General features: G+C 38.3%; 1 protein-coding gene across 1 annotated transcript; it reads right to left on the bottom strand.

Moving 5' to 3' along the window:
- Positions 1-358: 358 nt before the first annotated feature.
- On the bottom strand, positions 359-8,641 carry EXOC1L (exocyst complex component 1 like). Its single transcript, XM_084517008.1, has 3 exons — positions 8,422-8,641; positions 4,955-5,085; positions 359-3,056 (listed from the first exon to the last, which is right to left on the bottom strand). Exons 1-3 carry the CDS (start codon positions 8,540-8,542, stop codon positions 2,793-2,795), a joined length of 516 nt encoding a protein of 171 aa, XP_084373134.1. The 5' UTR covers positions 8,543-8,641; the 3' UTR covers positions 359-2,792.
- Between the last annotated feature and the right edge of the window lie 5,205 nt (positions 8,642-13,846).

Here is a 13,846-nt window from a genome sequence, read left to right as displayed (position 1 = left end):
GATGTAGGAAACAATTTTGCCTTAATTGAAAGATGGACTATTTAGCCTGTCAGGTCTTTTCCATCTATAATTTAGCATAGTCTTTATCTCCTGTGGTGCAGCTGTGCTGTGCTAACCACAAAGTGACAGTCTCCTGCACTTGAGGACAAAGACTTTCCGTAGCGTGACTAGGAAATCTAGCACTTGCACAGTGCCTTGATATTTGTCATTTTATGCATTTTGTGGAAATGCAAAAAGGCCCTAGATTAGGTCCACAATATTTCAATATTTTGAAATATTCAAAATATATCAATATTTTTTCCTTTTGATGCTACCTAAAATCATTTATATAGACATTATATATTTTTCTCTTTTCTGATCACTTAGCAAAGAATATCTGAAATAAGATGTTATCAGACAGAAGAAGTGCCAAAAAGATTTGAGTTGTACATTATTCCAAATAAAATGCAGGCTTATTTGTCTCCTGATATTATCAGTTTAATGTTTATACAGTAACAAGAGTAGAAAGATATGAACTACTTACACAAGTCTATTAAATATGTTTGAACATTATAGTCATTTTTAGCTAATCAGTTTCTAACATAATACAGGACTATTATTGATCAGGAAGTCACCGCCTGTACTTTATTTCAAAAAAAAGGTGAGGTGTTTTTTATTAGAGGTTCTATATATTTTATTACAAGACAAACGATGGCAGCTTTTCCAGTCAGAGAATTCCTTGCACTTGTTAAGCAAAGAAATTGTAAACATTACAGAAAATATTGTGACCTTTACAATAATACACAGCCCAAACAAGACAATGTGTCATGTATAACAGTATTCTGAATTATACTTGCTCTTAAAAAGGTTTTTGTGGAGCCTGTTGTTGGGCAAATACTTGTTGTAGCGATGCATCAAATGTTAAAACACTTAGTTGGATTGGATTATACCAAAGACATTCTGAAAAGAACAACTACATTTCATAAATAATGACTATAAATACAGCCCTTCTCTCTTAACAATATGTAGGTGACAAATAAAAGATTTAAATCCTTTGAAACTGCAGATTTGTGTTAACCCATAGAAACTGCCTTCATGAAGGTCAAGATATACATAAGTATTTTCTGTGAGAACGTGTGCAATTTACATTGTACGCCTAGAATAAATATATAACCTCTTAAGATTAGGTAGTCAAATATATAGCCTTTCTATATACAAGCACTAGGTTAACACTTAAAAAGTAGAAAGCTGTACATTTTATACAGTTTTTCAAATATATTCTCACTTGCTCAATTTTATTTAAATTTTGAATCTGAAGTACATTTACACGAACGTTTTTAAAGGTGGGAGTCCACATGAAAGGCAACAGTGAAGTCCAAGTTGTGGTATCCTTGTACAACCATCCCACTTTACAAAGGCAGGTTGTCAGAGAGGACAGTAACCAACTTGTGATTTTCTGGGAGGTATTTACATTTATCAAATTTAGATACTTAGCTGGTTTAGTCCAGAGCTAGTTTCTCTGTACTCCCTACGCTGCTGAAAGAGAAAAATTATCTCCTGCTGGAAGTTCTGACCAAAAGTTTCTCTGAATCACCTTTTGAGTGGGCATTTCTTTCTCTGTTGACTATGAGAGAAGCAGCCAGCTAGCTTAGCTGACTGACACGGAGCAATATCATCATGCTACTTTTTGGCAGTGTTGTTCCTCTGCAGCTCTTGGTCAATACAGCTTTAATTCATCTTCTGTTTCTACTGTAACATAATACTGTCAGCTGTTGTTGTTTTTTTGTTGTTGTTGTTATGGGTGAGATCTTCCCAACCAGTCAGTAGAATCCACCCCACATTAAATGCAGCTGTAAGTACTAATAAACATTTAAGTAGTGCACTGAATATGCTAACGCATAGCTAGAAACTGCTGAAAATTACTCTCATAATTCTATGAATTTTGAAAAGTCTATCACTTGCCCATAAAGTAACTGTAACTAATTGCTAACATCTACTTTTACATAGGACATCCAATAGTATTTTGTTAACTCTTGGTCCTGAGGCAGAGAAGAGGCATAAACATTCAGTTTCTGTTCCATAACCACGTCTGTTCATGCACATAAAACAGCAAATTGCAAGAAGACATTAATGATATAAAAGAAAAAAAAACCTGAAAGGTCTGGCAAAAAAAAACAGTTCTGCTTAAGAACATCCATTTTATGTTTCGATGACAATATCACAAAAAAAAAAAAAAGGAAAGGCCAAAGGGAATATTAGATGTTCGGGGGGGGGGGGGGGAGGGGGGGGGATGTGGGGAATAATTACAATTTCGTAGGTGAAAAGCTGGTCCCTGGTACCTGAATGCAAAACTCCAGTTCATCAGGATGAGTATTTGATTTGTGTATCTGTGTAGCTGTGATCTCTTGAACAGAGTTCTGTATTTCAACACATTTGAAATGTGCATCGTTCTTGTACAGAACTAATTTGTTTGTTCTATTTTCCTACTTCCAGGAGGTATATGAACTGTTAATGTTATTAAAGTATTTTAAAAATATTTCTAGCAATTCATGAAGAATCATTTATATCTCCATAAACAATGAGCAGCTCCTTTGCTGATAGTTGCATATATTTGTACTTACCAGTAACACTCTGCTAACACAAGCAATTGACCATTCATTTATATATCTAAAAAGCATGTTCCATTTTGGACTTATACACATAAATTAAGAAGCAGATGCTGCACCTCACTTGCTGTCTTTTTCAACAGATGATTTACAAAATGCTGGTCAGTGAAAGTCAACCAGTCACCTTTAACATTACAAAATGCATCTTCAGGACAAAGGACAAAGGGAGAGACATAAAAGGTTGGAAGCATAGAAGCATATCCTCATAAGTACTAAGCAATCCCTATTGTTGGATGACCAGATTGAATCATCATTTAGGTAGGTGTCATCAAAATTCACAATCTTCAAGTCCTTTTTGAGATACATTTCGTTCAGTTTGTTTAGTGTTCGGGCAAAGGTATATTTAGATGCACAACTATATGCCTCCAAACTGTAGACTTTGTGGAAGTGCATATCAAAATATGGATTATCCTAAAAAATGGAGAGAGAATGAAATTATTACATGCATTACAGACATTAGAATGGCAAATGTTCTCTGCTCAGATGCCTTCAGGCCTTTTTCTCAGTTTGATGGATACTAAAAAGTATTAGCTATGCACTTTGCATATTTCTGCCATTCATACTAAAGGGTCTTTTAAAACTTTACAAAGTAGCAGTTTATAATTAGCTGCTATTCTTTGCCATTAGGAATTTTGGCTGAGTGAAACTTTCAGAGTTTGGCCAAATGATACCCTGCACTTTATTGGGATTACACAAGGTTGTTTTGAAATGAACTGATTTGTCATGTTGCCTAAAACACTATATGAAAAGCACTTGCCTTGGACTATAACTATATATGCCTGTCAGAAGAAGAATATTGATTCCCCTTCCTGCCTAAATTGTTATTCTGTGTGCTTTCAGGCTCCTTGGCACAATTAATACTAGCAGCAGCTAAGTTCTATTAAATTCTATAGATATGAATAGCAATATTATGAGTATTTATAGCAATGTCAATCACCCTGTAATCAGGAGTTTAAGGTTCATTTAGGCTTTTCTATAACCAAAAATAAGATTTTGATCATCCAAGTTCTGGATGGCTGAATCATCTTTGAAGGGTATTTTAGTAAAAAACGCTTCAAAAAAAGGCCAAAATAAATTCATGTGTACAAGTGAAAAGGAAATCTGCTGTCTGCCTTGGCTGGGGAAGGGACAGGAACATTTCCAGATGCAAGATAATTTGGAGAGAGGACATAAAAGATTATTAGTTTTAGCTACTTTGAACCTGAGCTCACCTCCACCATCTCCCAGGTTCCTAGTTTCAAACTTGAGGGCAATGTGCAGAGGACTGCAGACTGCTGCAGAGCTCATCTGGTTCCCCATGTAGGAGCTGTGGGAGCGTTTTTTGAAGGGGAACAGTCATCAGGATAGAATGAGTACAACTAGAGTCTCTAATTTTCCTTAGATCAAGACTGTGAAACCTTTATTGTGGGCTCTTGATATCAGAATAATCCGAATTCCATTTTATGTTCATTTGAACGCTCTTATGGGGTAAAAAAAGCAATTTTTCCCTGTACTACATTTTTATTCATGGGTGACTGTTAAAATGTCTTACCTACAGTAAGATATTCTCCTCAGCAAATTCTTCTAGCTTCTGTAAAATAAGATTTGATTCTACTTTTGGTGTTGGTTAGTAGTTGCCTACTACTGCAGCCTCAAACACTTCTGTAATTGTATCTGAGAGATTATTATTTTTTTTTTTTACCAGTAAGATCACGCAAATCTAGCTGAAGTTTTTAGCAGTATGATCACATAAATCTAGCCAAACACAAATATTTAATTGATCTAAGTAATGGGAGTGAGATCTCAGTTAACTGAGAGAGGCACAATTTCCTAAGCTGGTACACCAAATGATGCACTTACACGATGTTTTACATATTGACACAAATCCTCTTTGCCACACAAAGAACACGTTCATAAATTCAAATGGTAGCGGCACAGCCTCCATAAAAATATTTAACTAAATATTATTTTCTAATACACATTACATTGGATTAATCCAAATTTATACTGGGAGCTGCAGTGGAGAACTTTTATTCCAAGTCATGATGAGCAAATTAGAAAACATCCAGCTCGTCCTTCAAATCTCAACAGGAGAGATGAAGATTACAACACACACAAAAAAATCTCTCCTGCCCCTGCCCCAAAAGTGCAAATCTGTACCCTCTCCCACACAACAGACTCAAAATTCCTTGGATTTTTTTGTTTTGTTTTTTAAACAGATTTTTTTTTCCAGATTATGCACTCCAATTGCATTTCAATACTTGTATTCCAAATTGCAACACAAGAAAAGCATATTCTAATACATGTATTTAATAATAGATAACACTTACAGTATCAGCTTCTTTTCCATCAATCATCTCCAGATCTTTCAGAAACCACTTTTCAACTACTTCATATTTCTCTTCTCGATCCACTCGAAAGTGGTTTACCATACATATTTCTACTTCTTCACTTTTAGTCACTGCAAGACAAAAATAATTTAGATATGCAAGCACACACTTCCCAAGAGTTCTGATAATAAAAGACTTACGCTACATTTTAAATAATAATTTAAATGATGATGTGCAGGTCTGTATAGTGCTATGCTGGACTTAATAGTTTTATTTTGCAATTAGTAGAAATAGCTCTGTGTTCTCAGACTATGAAACCTCTCAGCATTTAGTAGATTGAGGATTTACCTTCCCCCTCCTGTGAAAAGACAGTCTTGGCTGTGCTAAAGCCTTTCATTTGAATTCACTAGCAGTGCAATGAAGACCAATCCTGGCACTGGATCTATGTGGATAACCCACTTATCCTACTTACTTTGAGGGGGAATCTTTCTGTGGTGCTGGAGTCAAAAAATTGCAGAATCACTACCAAGGTTCTGTATTTACATGAATCGTGCTACACCTTCTGTTCTGGGGTTCTCTTATATATCCATCACTTTTTAAACAAAACTCTTTTCCTTATAAAACAAAACTCTCAATTTCCTTATAAAATACATAAGTATGTCACTTAACAGAAGCAACACTGAAAATATTTCTTAAATCTTCAAGTTGCCCAGTGGTATCTTTGTAGAAATTACTATTTTCCAATTAAGGCAGGAAATTAGAATGAAAAGAGCATGAGGACATTATTTATAATAACTACCATTATTAATTGATTACATTGAGTGCTTTGTAAGAGATCAGACTTCTGTAACACAATAATTAGGGTGAAAAGCACTGGAGCCTGAAACATCTGCACATCCAACATAACAACTTCAGGGCAGACCAACTTCCCCAGGCCATCTTGTAGCCCGGGGTAAGTAAATACGAGATGTCACCTACATTTGGCAGCAACATTTTGACATCATAACGTGATACTACAGGCGAAGGACCAAAATTCTTTTATTTCTAAATGCTGCCTGAATTTCTGAAAAATCCATTCTGAAACTAGACTGTTTTATTCCTGTTATGATGTCCTTCACTTCTCACTTGTTTATAAGAAGGCTACAAAATAAAGACGAAGGATTATGTTGGAGATGTAGCTTCTTTCCACTGCAGAGAAAAATAAAGGAAAATATATAAATTGATCATAATTCTCTCAGCCTATAGCTTCCCAAACAGCCTGCTGGGAAAAAACAACCACTTGCTTTTATATCTTTCTGGTCCTACCAGTCATGATTACTCAATGATTTTTAATCAGAGGACCTCTGGTGTATTATCTCTATGGAGAAGTTACAGTGGCTTTCATTTGCAAGCACATCTATTAGGCTACGCTTAGAAAGTTCTCTTCTTACTTCCAGTTTTACCCCATTTTGTTTGCTGTCCTGTGAAGGAGTATGTGGTCTCCCTCAGTGTTGAAAGAAAACAAATCCAACCCCAAAAGCTCAGTGTCCTTTCAGAAATACAAGTGGACACCCTAGGTACCTCCAGGACCCACAGACTGCCACTTCTCCACCCCTGGTGTAGGAACAGAGATTGTATGAAATGAGGATAGAGAACAGATGCGTTAAGAAACTGCTCCAATAAGCACAATGAGGCCAGGAGCATGTTCTGCCCAGTGGTGAAACCCGGCTGGACAATTTTCACCTACAACATTGTTCTTTTCCTGCATTTTTGATATATTGCTCGTTCTTGCACTCAGTCGACATAGTTAAAGAAAAATTATTTTTGATATGCGGCATGATCTCAGATCTACCATTTCACTCATTAAATTCTCACAGCTTTTCCTGTGGAGGGCATTGATATGACAATGCCTTCTCATAGAGCACAAATAATTCCTTAACGTCTTCCATGGACCGAGCTTGTTTTTAAGAGTCTCTCTATGCAACTGGATGACATGATGTTAGCCCTGCCGCCCTCCTCAGGCATACCAATACAGAGCTGTGAAAATTCCTGAACACAGCTGTATTTCAGCTTTACATTCTTCCATGGTTTATAAAGCATTTAGCAAAAGGAACTGTTTTCTTCATACAAGAACTGAGAGTTGCTACCGTGAAAAAAGAAGGGAAATAAGGTTGAGCGTATGGCACACACATAAGATTGTTCAGTTATCCACACTGAGATTTTATTTTAATATAGATTTCAGAAGGTATAGACTTCTAAAGTTTTGCCTCTATATAGTCTGACCGATTTTTCTTTGTTATGGTAAGTTGAAATTCACAAGATTATACTCAGGATGTATTGTGGATAAGATTTTAGACAGCATGGTTTGCTCCGGAGAATCACAGTGGATTACAGTAGCTGCTGGCAGATGGATGGAGCCCATCTTTCAGCATCAGGTGTCCACTCTGCTCACCGCTTACTTGACTATGCCTCAATATGTTATGAGAGTTTAATATTGGATACTGGAGAGATCCCACTCTTAACACTCTACATAAATTTTCCTTTATGTCTTCAGTGACATCCAATCAGTTAATCTGATTAGAGGCTTTCTTGTTCTTCTCTACCTTAAAAAGAAATGTTGAGTAAAGGTTTTGAAGGTGGAGCACGTTATTCCTCCTCTTTGGAAGTTTCACAGCAGCAAACTGTTAGTTCTGCCACTCACATCTAAACAGCCTTCTACTGAATTGTTTTATAAACTATGAATCAGGTTGCTATTCTTGTACATTGAGAAGCTCTACAATGCTCGGGAATCCATTCCTTAAACTATTTTTACAGTTTCAAAGTGCAAAGTCTCTTCTACTAAAATTACGTGGGTGCAGGGAACCAAGCTGGCTCAATATTTCCAATAATCTGTACAATTAAATTATTCTAAAGGCTTCAGATGTTTACAGACATAAGGACCACAGAATATAGTTGGCATCACCCCATATCACCAAGAGAAGTCTCAAATACATACATTATTTCTACCTTCTATGTGCATTTTGAACATCAAGAGGAAACAGACTGCAAAAAGCATTCACTTCAACCTAACTACTTAGGGATGAGAGTACTCCTCTTTTACAGTGTTGCAAAAATAATAATAAAAAGGCTTCAGGTTTCACTGAGACCACGTTCTGAAAGCCTTCAGAAACAGATGCACTTGAAATCAGATTTAGCAAAGAGCCGGCTAATTAATTTTATCCCAACACTCTTGTTTTAATCACAGTTCTCGCTGTTCCCGATCCAGCCGTGCATCCGGTTAAACCACAGCTACTTGGGCGACTGGGACAGCGTGAGGACTTCGCAACCCAACGAGGGATCGTGCAAAAGCTCCCCAAATCCCACTGTAACCGCTAAGGTACCCGTTATGCTTTCTTGTAACACTCCGACTCAGCACTCAGCGGTTCCCCTGACCCTAAGGAGATCCACAGCCCCATGGGGATCCCCCCGCCCCATGCACCCCCGGGTACCTGCAGCGCACAGGTAGCAGCGCCCCGCTCCCGAGCCCTCCACCTCGATGAACTCCTGCAGCCGCAGCCTCCGGGGCCCGAAGAGCCTCTTGGTCAAGTCCTCCTTCACCAGCGAGGACATGGTCCCCGACCAGCTTCAGCCTCAGCCTCCTCCTCCTCCTCCACCTCCGCCGCCTCCCGGCCGCGCCGGCCTGCGCAGCCCCGGGGCTCGGGGCAGACATCGCTGAGAGCCGCGGCCCCGGCCCCACAGCCGCCCGTTTGGGCGCCGGGACCCGGCTGCGGATCGCCCATCCCCGCCCCGTGGATCTCCCACCCCACGGATCCCCGTCCCCGCCCCGCGGATCTCCATCCCCGCCCCGCAGCGCCTGGAGTGTCAGACAGCCTGGGCCAGCCTTTTCCTGCTGGAATAACTTGTGGCTGCACGGAGAAGTTGGGCATTACAAAACAAACAAACAAACAAAAGGTGTTGCAAATATTAGGAGAAGGGATTGGTGCCATAAACGTACACGGTGCTTTACTGGCATAGAGTGAAATGAAATCGGGCAGGATAGTGTAGAAATAACATTAGGGAGAATTGCCCTCTGCTATTGATAGTAAGCATATTGTCGAGGTGAATGGGAAAAAGATAGAAAAGAAGCTAGAAGATCTATTTATTTATTTATTTATTTATTTATTGTCCCATGAATTTGGAAAGACGTGTAATTCTTAAAGCTCTTAAAGAATTTTCATCTCGACTGTGGGAAAGCAAAGTTCCTCTAAGGGATGCATTTTATCAGTACAAGGCACAAGGACACGTTTCATCACTTCTCTTTAAAGAGTATATATGCACAACAGCTTATCTTGGGAAAAGAGCATGACATTCTCTTCCAATCTTTATTTTTCACAGTTTGATCAAACTGTAAGTCATTTTGCCTCAGTTTTCATAGGAGCATTTTGAGCAGGGGCTCTTGCTGCTCAGGGATGGGCTGGGCATCAGTCAGAGGGTGGTTAGCATTGTGCGTCACTTATTTTGGGTATCCCTTTATCATTATCATCATTATTTTCCTTTTCTGTCTATTAGACAGTCTTTACCACAACCCACAAGTTTTACCTTTTTTCCAATTCTCTCCCCCATACCATGGAAGGAGTGAGTGAACGGCTGCGTGGTGCTGAGCTGCTGGCCGGGTTAAACCACAGCAAGCATGTACTCTTAAAGCACAGTCATTTTTATAGAAGATAAACTACAGTTTTCATATTTGGAAATCTTTTGTAAAAGAAGCAAAAGATTTTGATAACTTACATGGTAGTGTAATCATTTCTACCTGTTAAAACTGAGCAAAAAAAAATAGAAAGCAGATGTGTAGGCTCTGGTAAGAGATTCCCCTGGATTTGTTTCTGAGCTGTGGTATATGCACATAGCACTTGGAAGATCCTGTCCTGTGATGTAACTATTTTCTTTGTAGCTCCTCCTAAACCAAATTACATTGCAAAAAAAATATTATAGATATTAAATTACTTGTGCAATATCCTTTAATGCATTCTCAAATGCTACATTAAGCAACCACTCTGAGTATATGCATAAAAGGTATAATGGCAAATTTAATGTTGAATGTTTTAATAAGAAACGGAAAAAAATGTAGTTCACTATTTTTCTTGAATTGTTTCATTCTTGGTTCATCCGTCCTCTCTTAGAGCGTAGCAGGACAGTGTTCACAGAATCATAGCACAGAATTAATCATAGCACAGTGTTGGTGTGTTCGTGCAGCTGGTAATGGAATTACCTGCAGCAGTCTTTTTTTTTTTTTTTTTTTTTTCGTATTTACCATAGACTTCACAGTCTTTTCTCTATCGTTAGATTACACTGGGGAGAAATGGCCATCCTGTTTTGGAGGTGACTTGCAAAATAATTTTTTTTCCTCCAGCTTCTTTTCTACTGTACTGACTTGGGTGGAAATGAAATAAGACTTAGTAGGCTTTAGAATCTTCCTCTACAGGAATGCAGAAAGCCAATTTTTATGTCTCCATGCTTGGTTGTATATTGGTGTATTAAATATTTTGAAGGATGATTCTCACAGTAGGTAAAGAGCATCTGCAGCTTCTTGCCTACTTAGAAGTTCTTCTTTCGTCTGTTTCTTTGTTCTGTTTCTCACTGTTATTTTTCTTCTGGTATTATTTCTATTCTCTCTCTCTCTCTCTTTTTTTTTTTTTTTCCCCTTTCATCTTCTGAAACATACTTTTTAAGGATTAAGTGGCTCTTTTTAGATAACTCATGCAAAAAATAACACATATTTCATACACAAAGCTAAAGTTTAGCTGAGAGCAGGTAAGTACCACTATACATGTGTAAGCATGTATGCAGAAGCATACACAAATCAGTACTATCACAGGAAATCCCTCTGTTCTGCAGTTTGAAACTCTCCAATTGACTCAGATTTAATCCTACTCAGAACCTGCCATTAAGAGCTTCTGCATTAACACGCCTTCTTGCTGGTATTAGTATTACTGAATAGAAATGGCTACGCTGCAACAGTTTCCTAGAGGCTAAGCAGATGATTTGAGCTATGAGATTTCAGTTCCACCTTAGCTACAATACCATAAGCCAGAATCATGACAGTTCGTGACTCAGAGCCAACAGCTAGGCAGTAATTTGCCCAGCCAGCAAGGACACACTAATGATGGTCCAGGACCGACTTCCCATTCTGGCATCAAGCATCCCGTCAGCCTTCCCTACCTCAGCTAATCCCACCCATGAATGTGTGCCGTACACACATAAACCAGAACAAACCAATCTTGTTACCAGAGCCACAAACAAATTTAAATCAAAACTTGGATTTCTCTGTATCAGTCAAGGTAGATTAATTACAGATATTTCTGAAAGCTGTGCGCCCCTACCCCAAGCACACAGTGGTCAACAAAGGACCTCTTTACAAGTGAAGTGTTCACCAGGGAAGTGTCTTAGACCTATCTGCCAAATACTAATTACTTCTGTTCCTTTCTGTGCCCTATCTGTCCTGCAAACTTTTGTATGAAAATACAGTTTTCCTTACTGTATCCAGATGTAGTAGCACTTTCAAATAGGATAAATCTCCCTACTTCTAATCTTTATTGTTTCTCAGACACACTGTTCTCGGAAAAAGCAATTCAACAGTTTTGGAAACGATATTTATGATGAGTCCTTATACTCCTTTGGATCTACCGATGTGCATTAGTATATACATCAGACTGATTATGTTGGGGCTTGATCCAAAACCCATTTAGTCAGTTACAAGATTTCATTTGATTTTGGTGGACTTCTGAGTAGTCATTATTGCAACAGCAGGACAGTCACCAGGTTTAGCTATCTTTTTATCCTTAGAAATGAAGAGATTACCAATGGTGTCTGTAACTATTTTTAATGAATAGGCATTTAAACATTTAAATGAATAAGCATTTAAAACACAGTCTTATAAATCAAATAATTGCTGGGCTAAGTCAGTGTATAAGAGACAAATTTGTTGCCTTCTGCTAAGGAAGGAAAAAATCCTACTGCCAGCAGCAGCAGTGGGGTGGCTGCCCTAGGAAGGGTGACCCAGGAGCTGAAGGTGACCCTGGCATGGGCATTGCCCTTTTCTGGCACGGCACTGGGACAGTAGAGCAGGACTGTGAAAATAGCAGGTTCCATCAGCAGCCCCATTGTCACCAGGCAAATACAAGGTGAAAAAGCAGGTCCAAGAGAAGAATAACGGACAGAAAAGGGCAAAGGGCTCAGACAGGGGCTGGGACCAGTTCACCTGGGGCACTAGCAGCTGTGGGTGGTGGGAGTCGTGGATGGGGCTGGACAGGGCAAGTAAACCTACCGGTGGCCTGAAGGGCCCGCCACCTACATTCAGTTATTAAACCAAGCAACTGGGATAAGGCATGGAGAAGAGACCACTTGCTCTGCTCAAGACAGATGGGAATTCAGTATTCTGCATGCTGAAGTACTCTGGATGCTTACCTTTATTCTCACATCTCAAATTCCTAGCAAGAACCACACCCTTATAAAGCACTGTTCACCGGAGCATCTTTCCTTACTTGGCAATGTTATAAAACAAAAAGGAGGAAGGAAAATAAAACATGCAGAATAATCTCTCAGATCTGCAGAGGATCCCTATAGGTTGAAAAACATAATTTACCATTTTAGTGAAATGAGGATTTACATTGCTATAGCTGTTTCTGTTTGAGGTTTCGGCCAGGCATGGCTTTCTCACTTAATGTTTAGTTAATTGTCTGTAGGTATTCTTCACAGCTTTAGGGCTCTGGTCTGCTTTTTTTTTTTTTTTACATCTGAGATGAGGTCTTAAAGTATAAAATGGAAAATTTGAAAAAACATTCTTCAGCGATCTGGCTGTATAGAAAGGTTTCTGAGCTGACTTCAAAAAAATAATTCCAAACAGTCATTACTTTTCATGGTATTAATGATTTACTTTTCTCAGGCGTGCTTTCCTGCTGACATTTATAGATGATCTGACTCCTCGTTCTGGCAACTTATTCACATTTTGATAGCTATGCCAATAAAATTCACTGTGCAGTGAAGCATAAAGGTAGTTAAGTTGTACTGAAAACTGTAAGAGGCAATAGAGATAACACTGTTTCATGCAAAAGGGCTATTCGGTGATGTATGGCTTGAGTTGTTTACTCAGTTTTCAAACAGAAGCATAGAAATACATGCTGGAGAGACATCAGTTGGTTAAAATGTTTTTGCAGATCTACTTTTCTCCTGAATTCCTTTTGGGATCCCATTAAAAAAGTGCTGTACCAACTTCAGGGTATATGGATGCTCAGACAGAGGATGACTTAAGATCTCATCGGTTCTGGTAAAGAATACTAAAACTCAAACATCATTGGTTTCTCTAGTGGTATAATGTAATCACTCTATTTAGAAAAAGTAGTACTATTCTTTTCTTAGAAGGAAGGAATTTGAGATTTTATTTGACTAGAGCTCAAATTTGCCAAGTTTATACAGAGCGTTGTGTTTTATCATCCTCAAAATGTAGTCATGACCATCATTTGGATAAATGTTAGCACAGCATGCCACCATTCCAGCCAAAGCTTTCCTTTAAACAGAAACTGCATACCTGTTTATCATAAAACAGTAACCAGATGCTGGTTTATGGATGAAATTTAAAAGCATGTTTTGAAATATAAAACATATGCAGGAAGCAATTCTACGAAGAATTTACAAATGTTAATTTTTATATATGTATGAGCTAAAAAGTAGGACCTCAGGTAAATTAACTTACATAATAAGAGTTTAGTTTTGTGTTCAGCAAAGCACATAATAATGTATTAATGAATTGAAGCCATATTTAATTAACAGCGTGATGGATTCCACACTTTGTTATTCAGATGTAACCCATTCAGTGTCATAGAGTTTTCTTTGTGGAGGTAAAATCCTAAAGATGGTAGTAAAGTACAAAAAAAAAAA

The sequence above is a fragment of the Aythya ferina genome (genome assembly GCF_964211825.1).
Source record: "Aythya ferina genome assembly, chromosome: 4".
Lineage (NCBI taxonomy): Eukaryota > Metazoa > Chordata > Aves > Anseriformes > Anatidae > Aythya > Aythya ferina.
The sequence above is the reverse complement of the archived record's forward strand: the minus strand, read 5'-3'. Positions and strand labels throughout refer to the sequence as shown.

Bases quoted from the DNA above. Each gene is read 5' to 3' on its own strand.
- EXOC1L (XM_084517008.1), bottom strand. From the start codon at position 8,542: ATGTCCTCGCTGGTGAAGGAGGACTTGACCAAGAGGCTCTTCGGGCCC. The intron at 5,086-8,421 runs GTACCCGGGGGT...TTTGTCTTGCAG, and splicing joins CTGCTACCTGTGCGCTGCAG to TGACTAAAAGTGAAGAAGTA. The intron at 3,057-4,954 runs GTAAGTGTTATC...TCCATTTTTTAG, and splicing joins ATGGAAAAGAAGCTGATACT to GATAATCCATATTTTGATAT.